At 41.7% G+C, this 22,462-nt stretch overlaps 1 protein-coding gene across 1 annotated transcript; it reads right to left on the bottom strand.

Moving 5' to 3' along the window:
• Window positions 1-146: 146 nt before the first annotated feature.
• On the bottom strand, window positions 147-22,200 carry hap1 (huntingtin associated protein 1; the record flags this gene model as incomplete). Its single annotated transcript, XM_080028840.1, has 16 exons — window positions 147-1,701; window positions 3,750-3,852; window positions 4,049-4,237; window positions 4,823-5,160; window positions 5,548-5,766; window positions 7,041-7,252; window positions 7,557-7,631; window positions 7,869-7,999; window positions 8,089-8,167; window positions 8,475-8,583; window positions 8,708-8,802; window positions 8,929-9,045; window positions 9,366-9,442; window positions 19,128-19,316; window positions 19,886-20,169; window positions 22,190-22,200. The coding sequence occupies 16 exons, from the start codon at window positions 22,198-22,200 to the stop codon at window positions 1,326-1,328; spliced, it is 2,604 nt and encodes an 867-aa protein (XP_079884966.1). The 3' UTR covers window positions 147-1,325.
• Between the last annotated feature and the right edge of the window lie 262 nt (window positions 22,201-22,462).

Genomic DNA, 22,462 nt, shown 5'->3' with positions numbered 1-22,462 from the left:
AGTCTGTGTTTTACTTGATTCCCTGGATATGTAAAATAAAACTATTTTGCAGAATTATCCCAAGTGTCATATGTGTTAATTCCACATGTGTTTTCATCACTGCCGTGAGGTCACAAGAGAGACATACAAGCTGTAGTGGATGGAAATGCAAAGTTTTATTCGCAGGTGATAATATGGATTGGACACACACTGGACATACTGTATACAGTAGAGCAGTGATGCTAACACAGTACAGAGCAAACAGTAGTGCAGATAAACAATGGTTTGGTTGATTTGAGTCGGAACACAAGTATTAAAACCTTTGTTTTTTTTATTTCTTCCCTTTTTAATCCACAGTATCCTATGCCTTTTTCCTACAGTAGATTCGTCAGAAAATTCAAATAAAAGTGCCCTTGAAATAATGACCACTCTGCTAGTTTAAATAAAGGTTCCCCTTTACTTCATTGGGGAAGTCACTTAGAATGCCCCAAAGACATTTTGAATTCATATGTATATCCCAGCGATTCAAAACTCCCAATGACGTGATGTACAGCAGACTTGCACAAGCAAGATTTTCAGTCAACGCGGTTCATTATATATACATATTGCTTCTGAAGATCCCATTCACTGTCTTACCAGGATGTTTTCAGTTCAGTCAGTGCATCGTCTGTCCCAGTGCAGGGCAGATGTCATCCCAGGGCTTTTTGATTTCTCAAGCGTTTAAATTCAAGATAAGATGTGTGACGGTCTTATATACAACATGCTTTTCTCTGTGTAGCAGCTCATGAGCAGGAAGACCAGAGTGAACTGCAGTGCATTTGAAAGTTCTTCAGTGTGACAGCATTGGTTTGGTTTGTGGTTTCAACTTACAATAAGTTACTGCATTTAGCTGCATTTTTGACAGCTTTGTTATATACACATCCAATTTGGAAATAACAACAAAAAACAAGCGATGAGGTTTCTTAAAAGCAGTGGCAGGGGGAACGTGTAAAATGACGATCACTGAAACAAAGTATAAAAATATTTTTTTCTTCATGATGTTTCTTTCTCTCTTTTTTTTGGTGTAAAAAGAAAGTATTTCAAACAGACAGGTGATCAGGTGATTGTCCTGAGATGAAAATATCACACAAACTTAAACACACACACATACACACACACACACACACGCTCAACTACTATACACAAATTGATAGAAAAGAACATTACTGTACAATTAAACTTAAAGTATGGCTCTAGCACATTCCGTGGCTTTTTTTCTTCTTCATAACTGCCCGATGGGAACCACATGGCTGGATGCAAAGTCACTACGGTGAACGAGAGAGGAGGAGGTAGTGGACGGCCCTTCATCAAACTTGCAGAGGACGTCCCAGGTTCATCCCCCAGGCTGCCACTCTGTGCAGCCCCAGTCCCCTAAGCTTCTCCACCAAGTTCAAACTGAAAGCGTTCCCCTGTGCCCCGCTGTCCGACGATGAGCCTCCACCATTGTCTTCTGCTGTAGAGTTTGAAGGTTTGCTCCTCAGGTTGTGGTGGGGATAGGGAGAGGCAGAGATGCCACGCTCTTGCAGCAGCTGAAGCAGTCCTAGTGAAGAAGTGTTTTCATGTGTAGATGATGTGGTGGTGGTAGTATTGGTGGTGGAGGTGGAGGTGCCAGAGTGGGATGGCGGCGATGAAGTGCTCACGAGCTCACAGCTCCGACAAGACGGAAGGCCGAAAGAGCGAACGCTGCCAAAAGAAAATAAATCAGAATTAAAAAACTCAAATAAAACACAATATAGATAATAAAACTAAGCAGTTTGTTGTTGCACAAACATGCACGCTTATACAAGCAATAAAAACATGTCAACTGTTTCAGTTAGTTCATCTGCTGTTAGTATCTGTAAGGTGGATAAACATGATGTTAGTAAAGGCCAGGACACACCAGCCCGATAATCGCCGTCGTCAAAAAAAATGGAGTCGGCCGTTTCAGGAAGCTCCAGCTTCCCGTCGCTGCTAAAGAACACACCGAGACGACTGTTTATTTTCCGTACGCTCGCGGGACGTAATGTCTCCACAACAGCAGGCGGCGCTAATCTGTATTGTGGCCCGAAAAAATACGAAAGCCGGAAATGATTGGACATCTCTCTAGAGCATAAACATAGATAGAAATACGTATTTATATTTATGGACCATAAGAGCACAATTTTTAGCAGAGAGTGTCGAGCATGGTGTCGAGCAGTCAACAAGGATTGATGCATGTGAGTACTCTCAAAACGAAACGAACAAACACATTAAAACGATGGCTAGCTGTTGTTAGCTGTTTGTGCTACCCGCCTCACTTCCGGGCTTCACTGATTCGCTAGCCCTCCACCAATCAAAATGCTCCAAATGAAAGACGGTCGGCCGCCGATTGAACATGTTCAATCGGCGGCCGACAGGCTCAAAACAAGCCCGACGACCTCTACGTCGGCCGACGTCACGGCACACACCAAACAGATTCGTCTTTTTTTTTGACGACGGCGATTATCGGGCTGGTGTGTCCTGGCCTTAAGGCAGTGGTGATGAAACAGCATCTGGTGATAGCCTGAGATAAAAATCTAGAAACAGAAAGAAAATAATGTGGAGTCCAAACACGTTAGAGAACATGTACCAGTTTAGAGGATTAAATGTTAGTAGGAAACACGGGGTGTGTTTTTAACTGACGCACAGTGCATCGTTTCACAATATGGTAAATAAATCAGGTCACAGCAAATTATGTAACATCTCAGTCTCTGACAGTACTGAGGCTTCTTTAAGCTATAGTGCGTAACTTCTTCATAAAAATGAATGTTGGTTACATTAACGCAATCTGCAAACGAGTTGACACAAAGTTGATTGAGCCTATCAGCTCCACAAAACTCTCTCTGTATTTCTCAGTTTGGCAGCTTTTACAAACTGGTGTCGCCCCGACACTGGGGCAAGAGCTCAGAAAGGTTTCAGTTGTTGATTCTACTGCTAAGAAAGAAAAATGGACGTGCAGCAGAAGGCATGAAATCCATGCGCAATGACTGAAAGCTTACTTTGTGTACGTTGATGCACGAGTATCGTTGTAATTGTTGTAATTACTCAGAATTCCTCATGGGGGTGACAGGAGTTACGCACTATAGCTCTAAATGTTAGTAGGTAACAAAAGGTGTGCATTCAGCAGATGCACAGTGCATGATTTTACCATAAAGTAGCTAGGGTCAATTCTTTCAGGTCACAGCAAATTGTAAAACATCTCAGGCTAGGGCATTGTTCTGAGACTTGTAATAATGTAGGCAGACCTTTTTTCTTTTATATAAAGCTTGTTGTTGTTTAGTTAAACTAACATGACACTGTGCCTCCGTCATTAATATTGCAATCGAGCGCTTGCAGTGTATCCATAACCGTCAACTCTTACTTTGCCCCGAGGGCTCCTTCTATAGTTGGAGGAAGAGCCTCGACAGACGTTTTCTACCACTGTGGGGGTAAAGAGCACAGCTGAGTGGGACAAAAAGCATAATGGAAGAGAGGAGGCCGGGAATATCCACACTTGTTTGATTAAAGTAACACTGCAAAGAAATTGTGGATTAATCAACACAGAATGCTATTTTCAGAGCTGTATGGTAACACAACATCAAGCTCTAGCTCAAAATAAACTTTATCATCCAAGAAGGTGATTCTCTTATCTGGGTTTTGGTCAACACAACATTAAAACAATAAAAACAAAACAAAACAAAAACATAAAGGCACTGGTACAGTACATTGCATGTTTACAGTATGTATATGCTTACCCAGTGGAGAAAGAGGGGATGAGTAGGGAGGGTTGGAAGACTTGGCAGGTGGTAATGGTATGTGTGGGAGAGGTCTGAGGGAGGTTGGGACCGGATGAAGCGACTGTGATGTAATGGAGGGAGAAAAAGGCGCGTTAAACTTAAGACACATGAAACTACTAGAGAAAAAGCAACTGGAAACTGCCATGAAAAAGATTTGAATGATGAGGAGGAGTGGAAGTGGGCAATATGAATTTAAGAGGGGATTTAAGAAAGTGTCTAAGAATGTAAAGTGTGGTTGTTGTGTTGAGGTGTCCTACCCAGGCCGTGTGCAGCAGAGAGATGAGACAGGTCAGGCTCGTCCTCCTCCAGGTCGTTCAGACTGTAGACGTGCTGGATGTCCACCTCCAGCTCCCTGAAGTCTTTAGTCAGCACGCCCGGACGTGGATGCAGGATGCCGCCCAGGTTTGGTTTGGCCAACTGCTGCCACTGATGCAGAGTCACAGAGCCTGCAGCAAGAAGAGTCAGAGGGTACTTAACGTCACGCGGTAGTAGCAGATGATATTTATACTGTTAGATAAAATTATTCAATTTATAGGGTTCTAAGTTACAATGTCATGTCTTAAATTTCATTGGAAGGTTAAAGCTATAGTGCGTAACTTCTGTTACCCCCATGAGGAGTTCTGAGTAAAATCCAACAACACTGTCAGCGCATCTAGTACATGAGGTTAGACTTTAGTAATGGTCTGAAAAATGTCTTGGGATTTTTCTGAGCTCCTGCGCTGGTGTCAGGGGGCAACATCGGTTTGTAAACGCTGCCCTACTGAGAAACACAGAGAGGGTGTTGTGGAGCTGATAGGCTTATTCAACTTTGTGTCAACTCGTTTGGCGATGGCTTCAATGTAACCGTCATTCCTTTATATGAAGTTACGCACTAATGTTTGTGATGCGTGTAGCATTGGGTTGAAAAGTTTTTTTTTTTAAATATCAGCGACAACGATCAGGACTGACAGTCTTGTGCTCCATCATGAATCCCATATGAACCGGGAAAAAGCTCCAAATAAATCTAGAAGAAATCCAGCTGAAACTTTTACCTTCCAGAGGTTTGACGATCTGCAGGCGGTCGGGCAGATAGGACCTAGACCCCCCTAAGGAGCCGTAGGAGTGGCGTGAGCTGCCGTTGGAGTAGTTGGTGCCCGATGAGGCTGCGGGGCTGGAGGCCAGGCTGTCGTTTGGTGTGAGGAAGCCACTGGAGCCCTCGGCCTCCTGGCAGCTTGAGGCCAGGGCGTGGAGTTTACGCTCCCGCTCCACGTCAAAGAAAGGCCGTTCAGAGGAGTGGTTCTGCTGGCGCGCTGACAGGCTGCGCAGGGCGGCTTCCAGGTCCTGGCCTCCCGGTGTGCCTGGCTGGCCCAGGCGCTTTGGCCCACTGACACTGTGGGGGAATACGGTTTGAAATGTTTTTACACCACAAACGTTTAAGTGAGTTAATCATGATAAACATGTTGGGATGTATGTAGACTTATTATACATATTTTTCAGTTATTTATGTGCTTTTTTACTTACTGTGTGTGTGTGTGTGTGTGTGTGTGTGTGTGTCTGTGTGTGTGTGTATTATGTGTTTTGTACTTTCTGTATATTTGTGTTAAGGACGCCCTCGAAATTGAGATTATTCATCTCTAGGTGTTTGTCCTGCTAATAAACTTGAATTTCACATGTTACAACCTATAAAAAGTCATTTTAACTTTTAGTATATTTTGAAAGGATGAATTAATTTTCTATTTGATTTAGTAGACTTAGTATGTAGTAGATTCAAACACACCTGTTGTCTTCTTTCAGAGCATGAATGGGGCTAGGCTTGTCCTCCAGGGTAAGGCTGGCGTTATCGGAGCCATAGTAGCTGGTGCGGGGCGTGCTCATACAGCTGGAGCGAGTGGACACAGGGCTGGAGCCTGGCAGAGCCGGGGAGTTGCAGCGAGACCGCAGCCTCACCGCCTTGTTCACCACCTTCACTGTCTCAAACACACGCCACGGGTGGCTCCTGCTAGGACAAACAGTCAACTGTTAATAATTGATTGATTGATTGATTGATTGATAACATTTATTTCATACATATGAAAATTAAAATCAAACAGCAAAAATACAAAACATAATGAAAAGCATGTAAATACAATAAACAAAAACGATGTTCAAATTATTTCACAAAAAAAGATAAAGAAAATTACATATATTCAATTGATATGTCTGAAAAGGTTTCAGTCGCACAGTTTATTCAAGCACATGTTATTATATCCATGCTTATTACTGAGACACCAGAAGGGCAGCATGACATGGGCTCAGAAACAACTGTCAAAGTCTAATTCTATTGATCTTCACTAGAATGCACAAAATCCCATCGAAAAATTGAGAAGATAAGAAAGCAAAACACTTACACACAGTAGGTTGCTACTGTGTGTAAGTAGCAACACACCTGCTACACCCATTTTCCAGTGAATTAATAGAATGTATTTTTTTGTTTTTTTAACAGTTGATGACTCTTATCGTATCTGCTTCATCAGAACCAGGTGTGTGTGGGTGTGGTTGACCAGATTTGACAGCTTCTTGGCAGCATAAACAAGCAAAAGATCAAAACGATCCAAACACTGCCATCGTATTTTAAATTCAGCTTTTGTTCTGTCACAATACATGGAGATACGTTGACAGTGTAGAGACAAAACATAAATGCAGAAATGTCTAATGTGAAACAATCAAACAGCTGTCAAGTTGGCAGAAAGTTGCGCGTTCATGTAGCATCCCATTGCTATGTATAAGAAGCCAAGTAAGAATTATCATTAGTATTACATTATAGGCAGCTGCTGAACTGTGAAAGAAGAACAGTGTTGAATGTTAATGTATTTTACTGACATATAGCTACTAAATAGAGCTTTTCCTACCATACGTCAACTTAACTTTTTTTTATTATTTAAAATAATCAGTTTTATTGTCTGTAAATTTCATACTACACTGTGGATGGAGTATATGTTCCAGACTTTCCCTGCATGATGTTGGAAACCATAAGTACTCAATATTGGCCTTAAATATAGTCAAACTTTAACTATTAAAATAGTGGTAAAAAAAGAAAGTATAAAGACAGACACATATCTGTTGGTATAAGTGAGACTGGAGGGTCGTTTCTTAGAGTGAGGCGTGCTAAAGGCAGCAGGGCAGAACTACCAGGACATGCAAGCATCAGATTAGGCATGATGACTAGCATTATTTGTCCAGTATTTCTTGAGATTTCGATGAGAAAACAAACACCCAAAATCCCAGACTCACTTGTACTCTGAGGAGGGGGGGTTGTCCAGGCCTTTGCGGAAGGTGCCCTCTATCTCTGCTGCCAGTGAGTCCATGGGGAGGACCGAGGCCAGCGCGGCGTAGCGCTGCACTGTGCTGTTGGGGACGCTCTTATTGCGCAAGTTCTTGATGTCATCTCGGGCCTCGCACAGCATGTCCTCACTTTCAGAGTATTTATCCTGCAGGTCCTTCAGCTGCAGACAGGGGGAGGCATATCGGTCATACTGCAGTACAATGTTAGTACAAAAGTACCATTCACCATTCCGGAAGTGAATATTGACAGATAAGGGCTAAAGTATTTGTAGCTGCCGTACTTTTGCAACAACAATTAAATTATTAGAAAAAAAATTACGGGTCGTTTTAAAGTCTTTCCAACTTCATTAACACACACACTAACAAACAAGCATTTTTGCAGGCTTTAAAATCCAGAATAACAGCAAATCTGAGCTATGAAACTGTAGGTGATGGTAAATAAAAAAGTAAAACTTTGTGTCTTACCTCTGATTTAAGTTTTAACTGACTCTCTCGCGAGGTACCCAGGTTTTGGGTAAGCTCCTCGTTCTCATTGGTGAGCTAGATAGAGAGATAGATAGAGAGATAGAGAGAGAGAGAAGAAAGTCAGGAGAGTCTGTAGACAATATACAAACTCTTGTTGTATGTAATCTCCTTGAGGGCACCTTCTTGTGTGTGTGTGTGTGTGTGTGTGTGTGTGTGTGTGTGTGCGTGCGTGCGTGCGTGCGTGCGTGCGTGTGTGTTTGTGTGTGTGTGTGTCTGTGTCTGTGTCTGTGTCTGTGTCTGTGTGTGTCTCACCCCTTTGCAGCGGGCCTGCAGGTCAACAATCTGAGCGAGCAGAGAGCTGATCTCCTCCTGTTGTCTGAGGCAGTCCTCCACTCTGCGCGCCAGCTCTTCTGACAGGTCCGCCACCTGTTTATTGACGGATGCTGAAACACACCAGTCTGGTCAACACACCTGCAGCTGCTCACCTGTGTGTTAATTACATTATGCTGAGACAAGTCTGTGTGACACTTACAGAGCTCTTCCACACACACCATCATCAGCTCCTGTTCCTGCTCCTCGTAGTCAGTGGTCTCTGCTGTGAGCTCATTGGCCTGCACACATAATGTCAGCGTCAGAATATCACAAAATCATCCATCTTTCATTTTAAATTGTAAGATACATTTTGCATTTGTGAATTTCCACATATTAACAGACTGAACTCCTCAGCATCACATTTATGGTTTACTGAATATAAAGTTAGACATGTGTTCAGTTTGCATTATGCAGTGTAAAATGGGACTGCAGTGCACACATATATTTATTTTAAACCACCTCCTGAAAATGACTGTTACTGTAGGACAGGAAAAATTGAGTTTGCTTTCATTTCATCCTGAGCGAGTACTCTGCAGTGCTACAAACCTCTAGTCGGAGTTTGCGGTTGTCGTCCTCCAAACCTTTCAGTTTCTGCTGCAGGAAGTCATAGTGGACATAGTTACTGAGAGAGCTGCACGACTCATTCCTCTTCACTCTACAACAAGAAAATGAAACATGCGTTTGCTTTAGACATCGTTCTGTTAAACTAAATATGTTTTGTGTGTGTGTGTGTGTGTGTGTGTGTGTGTGTGTGTGTGTGTGTGTGTGTGTGAACTCACGGCGAGCGCGATTCAGCGTTCTCAATCTCCTCAGTGCTGGCGTAGAACTGTAGGAGGTCGTCCCGCATGGTGAGCTCATGTCGTAGTTGAGCAATCTGGAAAGTACAGTGAACTTATGTCACTGGAAGCTCAGCAGACTGTACAAGCAGCACATCAATAACACAACAGCCACCAATGTGTTTCAGTGCTACTGTGTGCTATCACAAGGTTAATGACTATACCTCTTCCTTTGCCATCTCAATCTGTTCATCCAGTATTTCGTTGCGCGACGTCAGTTCCTGGTTCTGCTTCAGCAGGGACTGACCGATCCGTGCTGCTAACTCCAAGTCTCGCTCTTTCTGCAAAGTCATACATAAACGCTGCATTTATTTTACTCTACAACATATAATGATAAAGCTCATTTATATTTTTTTTCTCAAAATGTCAGATATTAAATCCTAGTTTGTATTGAGGAAAGGGCAATTGCAGAATTTTCTTTTACCTTTAAGCAAAGTTGATGTGATTTTTAAAATTTGATTTACATTTTTAAATTTGATTTGTTTTCTGATGGCACTGACAGAAACAAAGGGGTGACATACAGTAGTGAGGGTCAGTGAGGCAGAGAACTTTAATCCTCCATCATAACCCCATTGCTCTGCAGTATGTGTGTCTCTCTCACCTCCTCCAGCAGGTGGGTGACAGCCTTGATGTCATGATACGTCTTGGTGACCTGGCCCACTCTGTCTGAGCACAGCACTGAGGGAGAGAGGGAGAGAGGGAGAGAGGGAGAGAGGGAGAGAGGGATAGAGTGAATGGAGGAGGAGACAGATAGCTTTCTGATGGTTTTACAAAGTAATAGCACCGTTGGACTCTTTTCCCTTTGATTTCCTACTGAAGTTTCTGGTTAACTCTTGCATCTCTGGATGTACAATAGATTACAGACTTAAAAGATAGTCATGTACACATATGAAGTTAAGACACTGCATGTGAATAGGGTAAAACTATTTAATTTATTAATATCATTTAACTTTGCCAGTTGATTATTTACATTAAAATAATAATGTTTGGGATTTAAAAAAAATCTGAAATGAAAAATATTATGTACAGGTCTGAAATGTGCATTTACGACATGTTTTAGTTCACTCTATCCAGAAAAAAATAATAATGTTGAGATAATGTCCGTTAAAGATGGCTGGATAGGAGAAATATACAGACACAAACAGACAAGGTTTAGTAAAAATAAACATATAAATGTATATCGGACCTTTTATTTACAGTATCTCACAAAAGTGAGTACACCCCTCACATTTCTTCAAATATTTCATTATATCTTTTCATGGGACAACACTGAATAAATGACACTTTGATACAATGTAAAGTAGCGTGTGTACAGCTTATATAACAGTGTAAATTTACTGTCCCCTCAAAATAACTCGACACACAGCCATTAATGTCTAAACTGCCGGTTACAAAAGTGAGTACACCCCTGAGTTAAAATGTCCAAATTGGGCCCAAAGTGTCAATATTTTGTGTGGCCACCATTATTTTCCAGCACTACCTTAACCCTCATGGGCATGGAGTTCACCAGAGCTTCACAGGTTGCCACTGGAATCCTCTTCCCCTCATTCATGACAACATCACGGAGCTGGTGGATACGGGAGACCTTGCGCTCCTCTATCTCCTGTTTTAAGAAGCCCCAAAGATGCTCAACAGGGTTTAGGTCTGGGGACATGCTTGGCCAGTCCATAACCTTTACCCTCAGCTTCTTTAGCAAGCCAGTGGTCGTTAGGAGGTGTGTTTGGGGTCGTTATCATGCTGCAATACTGCCCTGCGGCCCAGTTTACGAAGGGAGGGGATCATGTTCTGCTTCAGTATGGCACAGTACATGTTGGTATTCAATGAACTGTAGATCCCCAGTGCTGGCAGCACTCATGCAGCCCCAGACCATGACACTCCAACCACCATGCTTGACTATAGGCAATACACACTTGTCTTTGTACTCCTCACCTGTTTGCTACCACACACTCTTAACACCATCTGAACCAAATAAATGTACCTTGGTCTCATCAGACCACAGGACATGGTTGCAGTCATCCATGTCCGTAGTCTGCTTGTCTTCTGCAAACTGTTTGTGGGCTTTATTTTGCATCATCTTTAGAATAGGCTTCCTTCTCGGACGACAGCCATGCAGACCAGTATGATGCAGAGTGCGGCGTATGGTCTGAGCACTGACAGGTTGACCCCCCACCCCTTCAAGCCCTGCAGCAATGCTGGCAGCACTCATACGTCAATTTTCCAAAGCCAACCTCTTGGTATGACGCTGAAAACGTGCACTCAACCTTCTTAAACTGGGCTGCAGGGCAGTATTGCAACATGATAACGACCCCAAACACACCTCCAAGACGACCAGTGGCTTGCTAAAGAAGCTGAGGTTAAAGGTGATGGACTGGCCCAGACCTAAACCCTGTTGAGCATCTTTGGGGCTTCTTAAAACGGGAGATGGAGGAGCGCAAGGTCTCTAATATCGACCAGCTCCGTAATGTTGTCATGAATGAGTGGAAGAGGATTCCAGTGGGAACCTGTGAAGCTCTGGTGAACTCCATGCCCAAGAGGGTTAAGGTAGTGCTGGAAAATAATGGTGGCCACACATAATATTGACACTTTGGGCCCAATTTGGACATTTTTTCTTAGGGGTGTACTCACTTTTGTTGCCTTCAGTTTAGACATTAATGGCTGTGTGTCGAGTTATTTTGAGGCGACAGTAAATTTACACTGTTATATAAGCTGTACATTGACTACTTTACATTATATCAAAGTGTCATTTCTTCAGTGTTGTCCCATGGAAAGATATAATGAAATATTTGAAGAAATGTGAGGGGTGTACTCACTTTTGTGAGATACTGTATATTAGTATTAAAAAATACATGTTAAAGAGGCAAAATAGCCAAAAATCTTGAAAATTGACCAGTATTTGAAAAAATATGTTTTTTGCCTGCCATGTGTCGCATTAAGAAAGAGAGGCTGCCCTTATAAACAAAACATGCCCTCTTAACAAAAACCGACAACACACCCAGACTGTATGGCCTCTGGTATATCTGGCTTCTCCTTTAAGTTTCCCTGGCTACAGACAATAACATCTCCATGTGGTCAGCCAGATACTGATCCTCTTAGCTTGATCCTTGTTAGCCCAGATAAGAGCCAATAAAGACCTGCTTCTCCTGGATACCAATATAGCTCTACAGAGAGAGACTGCCAGGGTTAAACAGACAGAGTGTTCACACCAGCAGGACAGGTACAGTAGGGAAGGGATAACAGTGACTAACTATTGACATGAAACTCTGTTTACATCCTGGATAAGGTTTTCTTTGTGTCAACTTCAAATTCCATAAAGGCGGGAAAAGGTGCAAAATGTCAATAAAACATTTTTCTCAGTTCAGACTACAGCAAAAAGGGTTATCAAAATGTCATTAGAATTTCAAAAGGTTGTTACTACGTCTACCAAAGAATTCAGTTAAAAACAATAACCATGAAGTGCAATACTGTGTTTTCATGGTGTAATATGGTATAGACCACTAGTGTGTGCTTTACAGAGACACTGCGTACTGCCAAACCGCTAAACCAAAATCAGTTGCGTAATCTTACTTTGGTAGAGAGCTTAACTTTGCTGGGCTCAAGAGATGGGAAGTAGACATACAGCAAAGTAATTAGATTGAGCTCCTTGAATTTGGTCTGGAAAAACATAGCTGTATCAGTATCTAATCAGCCTAATGGAAAGGAGCCTAACCTTTGGCCGAACTACTGCATTGTAAAGTATAATGTAGCGGACCATAAATTATGGAACATCAATCATGTCTGTAGCAGTGTGAGGGGATTTAGAGTGTAGAATACAGCAGAAACAAAACAAACGTTGCAAACGTGTGTCAAAGACTTTAAACCCACAAATAACCACAAGGCCTTGCCAGACAAAGTCAGGAGACTCTACTGGGCTTTAAAGGAGACACCCCTGCAAAAGCTGGGTCTGTGATACCAAAATGACAAAACTGACAAAATGTATTGGAGTCTCTCTTAATTTACGATATTGTGTTACTCTCAAGGACATGGCAGTAGGGAAAATGTACTTGAACATCAAATCTAAAAGAGAAGAATGCATATTTCACTGACCCTGCTGTTATACAGTTATACAGTTCATGGATACTCTTCTTTATTAAACGTTACATTAATTTAACTGCAAAAAGCCTATATAAAAAGGGTATAAAGCCTATATAAAAAGGGTATAATAGAATCACTCCAATCATCTAAATGACTTTGAATCAGGAGGCACACCAAACAATATCATTAACAAATTCTAAACTACATCTTACACGTTACTTCGTTCATATACAAATCTTCCTGAGCTATAAATGGGGATAAGTGTAATTCCTACAAATTAACAAAAAGTTAACCAGGTAGCCTAATAGTTAACTTTTCTCAAATCCTACTTAAAAGGCGATTCTCCGTGAATATTTACTTATTATCCGCTACCTGTCCATACTTTGTGTGTGCCTAAACAAATCCATTGTTAATACACAGCACAGGCTCTGTAAATGGGCATGTAAACAAAGGGGGCCCACTGTAGTTAGCAACAGTCCTGTTTACTGAGCCTAGGCTGTGTATTAAGGCTGGAGCAGGACTGGACCCTCACACACACACAATACAAAATAAGATCAAGTTCACTACAGCGTTCACTCAAACGTGTTGTCAAATGTGTCAACAAAGAGTAATGACATTCCATCATTTCATGTCAGTCAAGTGCTACGGCCGTTTAATAATAAAAGGGTTCATGTGTTTGTAATTCTCAGTCAATGAAGCATCCCTTTATGTCAGACACTTCCTATCGTGAATGGCCTGCTTGCACCTGAATGAATGCATCCTTCAGCAAGCAATACACACATTCACAAAGTCTCGCCAGCTGAAATACCTTCTATATTGCCTCTTGACCCACCTGCCACAGTCTAAAAGCAGATCAGGGGAAGAGATCTGAATGCAGGCTGCCACCCTGAAGTCTTAGCCAGACACTAGTGTAGCAATGGTCGGACCGTGCTGTCCTAGGCATACTTATGACGTCTGTTATATGTTGTGGGGATCAGACAGGAAGCATGGATGAGCTCCAATAATAAGATAAGACATTGATCCCCATTGGTCTCTTGTTCTGTTAAAGGTGCAGACTGTGCAGGAGCTAAAACCATGTTGCAGCGCTTCCTATTGAAAATATGCCTGGACTGGAGAATGTCTTAGAGTAGGTCAATGCTATTATAATTGGTAACATTATTCTTGCAATAAGGAATTATGAGTTCTGTATACACAAACAGCGTCCGGTCCACTACTGATAATTATAGCTGGATTTTAGCCCCAAAATGTAGCAGGTGAACACAATGCAAAGCAGAAAGATCAACAGAGACAGAGGGACATGTGCAATACAAATCCATCCAATTTATTTATCCTATTGTGTAACAGAGAAGCGCTCTGGAGAGGTGCCCATGTCGCAGTGTTGGTGCGAGTGCCAGCCACATGCCCGCTTTAAACAAAGGACGCACAGAGGAGGAATAGGGGAAAAATATTATCTGCAGTTTTTAAATCTTAAATTGGCTATGTTATTTATGATGCACACATATTAGAACCATACTGTAACGAGATTCAATTGTGGCAATATAAATTACTGTACACTAAAAGCCAGGCAACACACTCAAACAATACTTAATTAAAAAAACCTCACTCGTTAACTCTGCATTACAGGAAACGCAACTGACAAATTGGCACTGAAAGGAGGTCAGCAGCCCAGGCCATGTACCTGCAGATTTTGTACAATACAAGTCTCCTCTGAGATTTAAAACCATGTCAATGGGGAAAGTAAAAGAAATGAAAACTGTAGCGGTGACATTACATTCCCTTATTCTGACAACGGCATTACGCAGGGCTTAAATGTGCTGCTGCGGCGTTTGGGGAACACACACACACACACACACACACACACACAGGCTAAGTGACCTTCAACACACTAAGAGAAAACATTCAAGTATATTTACAAAACGGTGCACGTCGTAGGGCACCTTTATGTTGTACTAAAGGAGTCCAATGATAACAGATGCAGATAAGAAGCATTTTGTTGAACCACATGACTTTGTGCTTGATGTGCCTTCAATGACATCACTGCAGTACATGCACTGGACTATAAAGCTCTCAGACAACAAACACCTTGACAATGCAAAATACAACAAAACAAACCAAAGACCAATATTTAAATTGCACGGCAGAATAATAATCACAACATTAACCATGATATTATATAATCCAGGCTTTTTATCCAATTCTCTTTCTAAGCAATGGCTCTGCAGATCATTGATAAATCTCTTGTCTTTTCTTGTCCTCTGCCTGGTCTCACCTTGTGTCACCTCCTTGCATAGGCTGTCGCATTTCTTGTTATTATTGTTGTTATTGCTATTTCCGTTGCAGTAGATCTTCTCTTCCTCCACTGCCTCCAACACCGGGCTGGAGGTTCCCTTCTTTCCTTCCATCTCCTCGGATGCAGACGAGATCCACACCTCCATGGTGACCGGAGAGAAGCTGCCCTCCGCCTCCCCGTCCATCGCTTAAAATCCACAAAATGCTCCTTTAAAATTCTATTGTGTGTTGGCCAGGCTGTGACACACCCCCAGCTGTGTGTCTGCCATCATTCTGCCGACCTGTGTGTTTGGTTGAAAACCGTATCCACTAGCCTGCGAGAGTGTGGGTGTACACACCTATACGTCTGTGTGTGCAAGAGAATCTGAGCGGCTTCTGGTTAATATGTAATCCCTCTGACAGTGAGGTCCATCTGTCGTCATCCCTGCCTCCGTTCACCTGGCCACGTTGTACTACCGGGTAAGGGAACAGGGGAGGGAGACGGGGAGGGGGGATGGAGGAAGAAAAATCCAAGCCAAGAGTCATAAAAGCTGATATTGATTACACAGGCCTCGTCCAAGCACTAAAACATAGGAGTCATAAGGCTGTCATTTGAAAGATATCCAGCATGGCAAAGCTGATTAAAGGGATGCTGCATTAAGCCCACCCACCCCTGTCCAATTGAGGGAGATGGTAGGTTCCGCCCATCGCCAATGGCTGCTCTTGTTCAGTCCACATACGTAACACCAGATAAAGAGAGAGGGCTCTGCTGCGTAACACTGGTGCAGACAGAGACACACCCACAGGGGGTCTGAAGGAATCAATAGAGTCAATACGTTTTATGATTTGATGTTTTTGACTGGGGGGTGGGGGGGTACCACAAGAAAAATATACTATTCATTCATCCTTTTCCTACAAATGTTACCCTTTACTAAATAATGTTTCATTTTGTGTAATACAAAGTTGATATTTACATTTATATGAATAAAAAAAGATTCAAATATATAATTGAAAAATTCCTATGCTCTGTGGATCAGAGGGTTGCCTTCTGTGAACACATAGTAAATACATATTCTGTTTTTCTAGAGAGAAGCAGGGCAACCACCACAAAGATGTTTTTTTTTTTTTTCTAATCTTGTATCAACAATATAACTTTCCAACATCCAATCGGGACAAAGGAAATTCCATTGATTTTTACAATGTAGTGGTCCATTGTGCTGGGATGGTCCAGAGTCATTCTACACCCGGGCATCATATTCACTGTCTTCTCTCCGTCTGTGCCGTTCCCTTGCAGTTGCAACCCTACACAGCACAGCAGTTTTCTTGCAATCAAATATTAACCTGCTCATTCATTTTTCACGCACTGGCTGTCTCCTGTCGAGGTCGAGTACCGCACGCAAGAGACGCACGCAAGACACAGCTTTTGCCATCTGTTGGGTGCCATTTTCTCTTGCACTTGTCCGTCTCCTTGCAAGCACTTTTTTTTTTTCCAGTGCCAGCAAAATAAAATCACTGCACATGTGAATGAATCATAATACGGTTTAAGTGGAAATCACATCACACTCTACAGGGACAGTTGGACCTGTTGTATTAACTACGGCGGCACTACACAACAACTACATATAATAATGCTGTGAGGGGAATATAGGTTAAAAAGCAGTAATGTCTCCAGTACTTTGCCCACAATATCAAGCAAAGGCTTTATCTTTAGAGTCACCTCCCAGTAAGAAAAACAACACTCTAGTGCAGCGCTATGATTCAACCTTCTCTAAACATCATATTACCAAGATGATTGTGATTACCCTTATATTAACTCTATTAACTAACAATTAGCATACTCATGAGGGGCAAAACACTGTCAATTAAGTACACTTTTGAATAAGGTCTTGATGAAATCCACCCACTACTGTAACTCATTGTTGAGGATGTGAGTTAGCACCGTATCAACAGTACAAGTCTCTGCAAACACAAGGCTGATATCACTAGTTAATATTTGTCTGAGGAAAAAACATTGAAAGTTCTTTTATTTCCCTCAGGGTTTTGCCCCGCAGAGTCCACAGAAACACAGCCATGCACAGCAATCACATAGCGCTCATATTTCTGTACCGATGTATAAATAATCATTACTTATTAATGATCAGACATGCTCGCAGGCTGCCAGCTCCCCAGCACAAGAGCAAAACACGCTGCAGACAATGGTTACAGCATACTTAGGGGGAGGCGGAGCTCACTTGACTGGTTCCATGTTGATTTAGAAAAGTATTTTTATAATGTAGTTCCTTGATGTGGATCAGTGGACTTCGCACGTCATTAATGTTATTTTTTTTATCATTTGCTTCCTCATGAAGGTGAAAAGACTGGAAAAACAAATTGTATAAAGTGTACACACACACACACACACACACACACAGATGGAACAGAAAATACTGCCAAATAGTCAAAGACTTCATTGTGGCAGAGTGTGCGGGGGCCAGGTAAGTCTGTACTGGTCCTGATAGGAACATGTGGCTTGGCATCAGATGGGTACAGCATGTCTAGCATTATGAGGTCGCAGACACACAATCTCATGAAACCCTATCCTATCCTGTGATAGGATATCTTTGAATAACGTTAGAATCAGCACATCTCTCCTTGTGGCCTGTATTACTTACTCCTGCCTCGGTGTTCAACACTAGATACTGACAAAAACAAGAATAGCAATGCAGTAGGGGTGAAATAGTAAATTATAAGAGGGAGATTAACATGGGCGTGCACAGCCTTCTGTCACAATGAATATATAAGCGCAAAGCAAAGTTCCTTAATCCTTTCGGAAATCAGTGCAAAGTAAATATAGCCGATATTTGTACATTCACACGGTGTGTTGATTGTAATGGGTAGCTGACCGAAGCACTGATTTATTGACTTTCCATAACAAATGTCAAACTGATATGAGGTGAGGCTTTCTCCAAATCATGCATAACAAAAAGGTGAATTTAAAAATACAAAGAATACAGAGCAGAACCTGTAAGACTCGATAATTGACCCCTCAGCATTACATTTGGGAGGAGTCACCAACAGTTTTAGGGCAATCACTATCACCCTACAAGTCTAGACATTCTATGCAACTAATTATAAACATTTTACTGGGTTGCTACGGCTAACCCACCTGCCAATAAGATGGTCATGAGGTCAGAGGGGCCAGTGGGATATGCCGTCTAAGACACTGCTCAGGAGGTCAAGTGACGGCAGGTTAATCGGCTTGCTGACCTCTGGCATCTGTGACTTCTAATGCAGTGGTGTCGGGGTGTGTGGTGGAGACGTGAGATTAGGCTTTACACACACAAAAACACACACGTTCATTTTCATTTCTGGGCAGAATATAAGAATGAAAGCAAAGGCAATATTATCCTGGTGATGTTTACTCCTTGGAATTAACAAATATTTTAATAATCAAGTAATCTACCAATCATTGATCATTTAGTCCCTATACAATGAGGGGCAATGACAAAACACAGGCTTGATGTGACTTGGCAAAGCCTTACAAATCTCAACAGGTAAAGCCATGTAGAAAATATTGTTTTTAAAAAATGTTGATGCTCTATTTTTCTTTTTCTAACCTGTGTATGTGAATGTATTTTGATATCTCAGACGCGTAACCAATTAAAGGACTAGTTCTGAACGAATACATGATGTAAAGTAAGCGGAAGCTCATAGCCACTACAACCTACTCTGTTGTTGTTTATTTAGCATTGTGGTGATAATACATCTATCATTATCTATTAACAAACAGACCTTTACATCCAGTAAAGGTTTAGCACTACTGCACTGATGTGAAGTTTGGCCTTCTTTTTATCCTTTTCAAGCAAAAAACAAGGCAATCATTTAAGCCAGGCGCTCAATATAGTTCTCTCAGCAGACTATACCAAAACCCTGCGTCTTAAAATGTTTCACATCAAAAAGGTGAAAAACCTATACAGTCCGAGCCTGAAACTGCTAGTCCAATCAGTACACACTTCACCTTAAGTGTAAACAAGACAGTACTCACAGAAGTACTTGAAGGTCTCTTCAATCTGCTCGTGTGTGAGTCCCAGAACGACTTCTGGTGGCAGCAGAGGGGTGTGCAGCCAGTCGTCATTGTCGTATCCAAACACAGTGTCTGCTCGTAGAGTGTAGCTGGGCTGACTCTCTGATAGGAGGCTCACGATCTCCAACTCTGGCAGGTTGGAGCAAAGGTCTGAGTGTGCAGAGAGAGGCTGTTAGTGCATGTTTGTGTTTCTGTAGTTTGAAACAAGATTCAGTTATGTATGGCTTTATGTTTGAGGAAAACAGAACAAAAGAAAGAGAAAGTAAGCAGCACTTTAACATCCACTAGGCTGAAATGTCACCGACGATGGCACACTGCCCTCTAGTGATACATCTATGAACCTACATTGTTCTCTTAACGTGTTGGTGCACGCTATTCAAAATATAACCAAATGTACCTTTGGTCCTTACCAACATGTGTGTGGTCAATCATTTTTCATCATATCCTTTTAAAGCTGTACTACTTAACTATGTAACAGGAATTTGTGTTCTCTTTATTGACTGCTTTGAATGAAGGGGGCTAGACAGTAGTGACTCAAAATAGTATTTAGAGACAGATACTAGTGTAGTCACAGTCAAAATTAAATGGAATGTGTTTGTGGACAAAATGCCAGGGGGAAATAATATTTAAATAAATATCATATTTACTTTTTTTTTTTAAATGAAATTGTACATATTACACTTTGAAAAAAAGGGTTTTACGCGTCCTTTCTCACTTACCTGTTAAAGTTGACACATCATGGAAGAGTCTTTGTCCAAGGGCCCTTTGGTTCCCGGGTGAAGCAAGACGCTGAGGCTGGGGCTCCACGTCCAGGGCCCCCGGAGCCTCCCCCCGCCCCTCATGGAGGGAGAAGGCTGGCTGGGAGTCCAGGGGGGCCTGTGGGGGCCAGCAGGGAGGAGAGGAGGACGGAGAGGAGGCAGGGCTGGACAGCTTGACTGGGGCTGGACGCTTCAGGGTGAAAGCAAACTCAGAGCTGCTTGTCCCGCTGTGGGACTGAGGCCCCCTGGTGGCTCAGAGAGACAACGCAGGCTTCCAGGGCATCAGGATACCATCGGCCTAGAAGGTAGTGACTGGAGGCAAAGTGCAAAGAGGGAAGAGAGGAGAAAGATGACAATGTTATAATCATCATTTAAGTTAATATGAACTCTGTGGGAATATACTGAAGGTTTTTATTTCACCACGGGCAACTTAATAGACCCACAATCCGTCAGAAAACAATATATAACAGTTAAAAGATTGGGCAACATCATCCTATTTGGAAATTGAAGTGAGTCATACTTAATATTTCATATATTTGATCAATTATCGGTGCAGCAGCCCTTACATACCTGTGATAAGACAGTCACTTCCTAAAAAAATATATATAATAAATTAAGTTCCAATTACTTATTATCTGATAGTGATGATTATTTTGCATAATTATATGTTTTGCTTCTCCTCACTTCATTTCCCATCAAAGCTCCCTTAATTTTTTTAGTTAGACTTGAAAAACAAACAGATGCTGCAAATGTGTTACCCAGGCTACAGCCTTTAGTCCAATGATATAAGTCATTGTTGATATTCATTTATTTTTTTAATAGATCTAAACTCTCCCAGCATCTAACCTTGTAAACCCTTTTCACTATGAACAAAGCAAGGCCCGGCCTCCTTTCTGTGTTCCAGGGCCACAGGGATAAAGTTACCACTGCCTCAAGCCGATCGGGTTCCTCAGAATGACTAACACTCACACACCCCCACATGAGGCAGTAGACGCCATGGGAATTACACACCATTTTTTAATCAATGAGGGTAGGTTAAATAACTGAAACACCTCTGTGTATATATATAATGCAATACAGTTCAACAGTATCACAAACAACATCCTACAAATGACGGTACAAGTGAACTAACACCTTCCTAAAGCAGTCTCCACAAAAGAAATGCAACCTTCATGATGGTAAGATTATCTATAAGAATATTCTAATAAACTAGTTTCAGCTAGATTGACCTATCACTGTATAATGTACAAAGTATTGTCTCTGATGATGACGTAAACTTACCAACCGGTTTTATTCAGGTTTATATAATATCTGCAGGCTCAACACCATATGTTGATACTAAAAGGACTTGTAGTGACATACAACAATACACTACAATTGTAAAAGTACACAGTGTTGGGTTTTATTGAAGTGATTATATCCATTTAAATGAAAATACACAGACTTTGATCTGTACTGGTTTTTACAACATGTCCTGAATCTTACAGACATTTTACATATTAACAACGAGGGTCAAAAAGACGTATATTATTGTCACAAAAATCCTATTCTCTTTCATTCAAGTCACATTAATGGTTTCAGGCTTTTCTCAGACTGGTGGTGGTGACAAAAGGACACTTGATACCTCCATCTAGTTATTGCAGTCAATAAAACATGCTAGCCAGACGGGCAAAGGGTTAGGCCCTATTAAGGCAACAGACACCAACCTATTCTAGTAAGTTCCGTGCCTGTACAAAGCACATATGCAGCCGTGTTCACTTTATAGAACACCCACCTGATTACACGTGAGTTAACCCCCAAGAATAACCATCGCCATAAACAGAAGCCCTATATCCATGTTGGTCTATTCTCTTGCTTTCCACTGCATGCTTCATCCAATCAGCTGAGTGTTTTGGTTTGTGGCCAACGCTTCCACATCAATATTCTCTCTCTCTAGATGTCAGAGGAGTCACCCTACCAACCAGTGATGTTTGTGTGTTGTGAGCATAGACTGTATATTGAGTAGAGAGAGTGTAAGGTTCTAACTTACACAGGGTACACCAAGGAATCCCCAAGTTAAATTGAAGACTTTTGAATACCTTTTAATGCGACTTAAAATGAAATGTAATGCCAACGTCTCGCCATATACAGGGCAAAAGACGGAAGGATATAGGCTAATAATAACATTATAAACTCACATTCATATAACAATAGCTTTGTACAGTACCCTTAATAACAAAATCAAAAAGTGTTTATTGGTCACGTAACGACCCCTCATGGCCTTACCTGGATAACATGTTTCTGATGTTCAGTATTTATTTGACCCTATGAAAGGGCAATCAAAAAATGTAAGACCTTTGTAAGAAAGTGAAATACTTTTAATGCCTTCTTTTGAGAATATTAAATGTAATGCTTTGTGCATACTTTTAAGACCCTGCGGGTAAACTGTTACACTTAGCCACAACAGATAAACATTAACTCAACGTGAAGCCATTAAAAAAGGACCTTGCACGCAGAACTAAAGTGTGCTCAGAGAGAGAGAGAGAGAAAGAGAGAAAG

This window comes from Ammodytes marinus (assembly GCF_949987685.1).
Source record: "Ammodytes marinus genome assembly, chromosome: 6".
NCBI lineage: Eukaryota > Metazoa > Chordata > Actinopteri > Uranoscopiformes > Ammodytidae > Ammodytes > Ammodytes marinus.
This window is presented reverse-complemented; position numbering and strand designations above follow the sequence as displayed.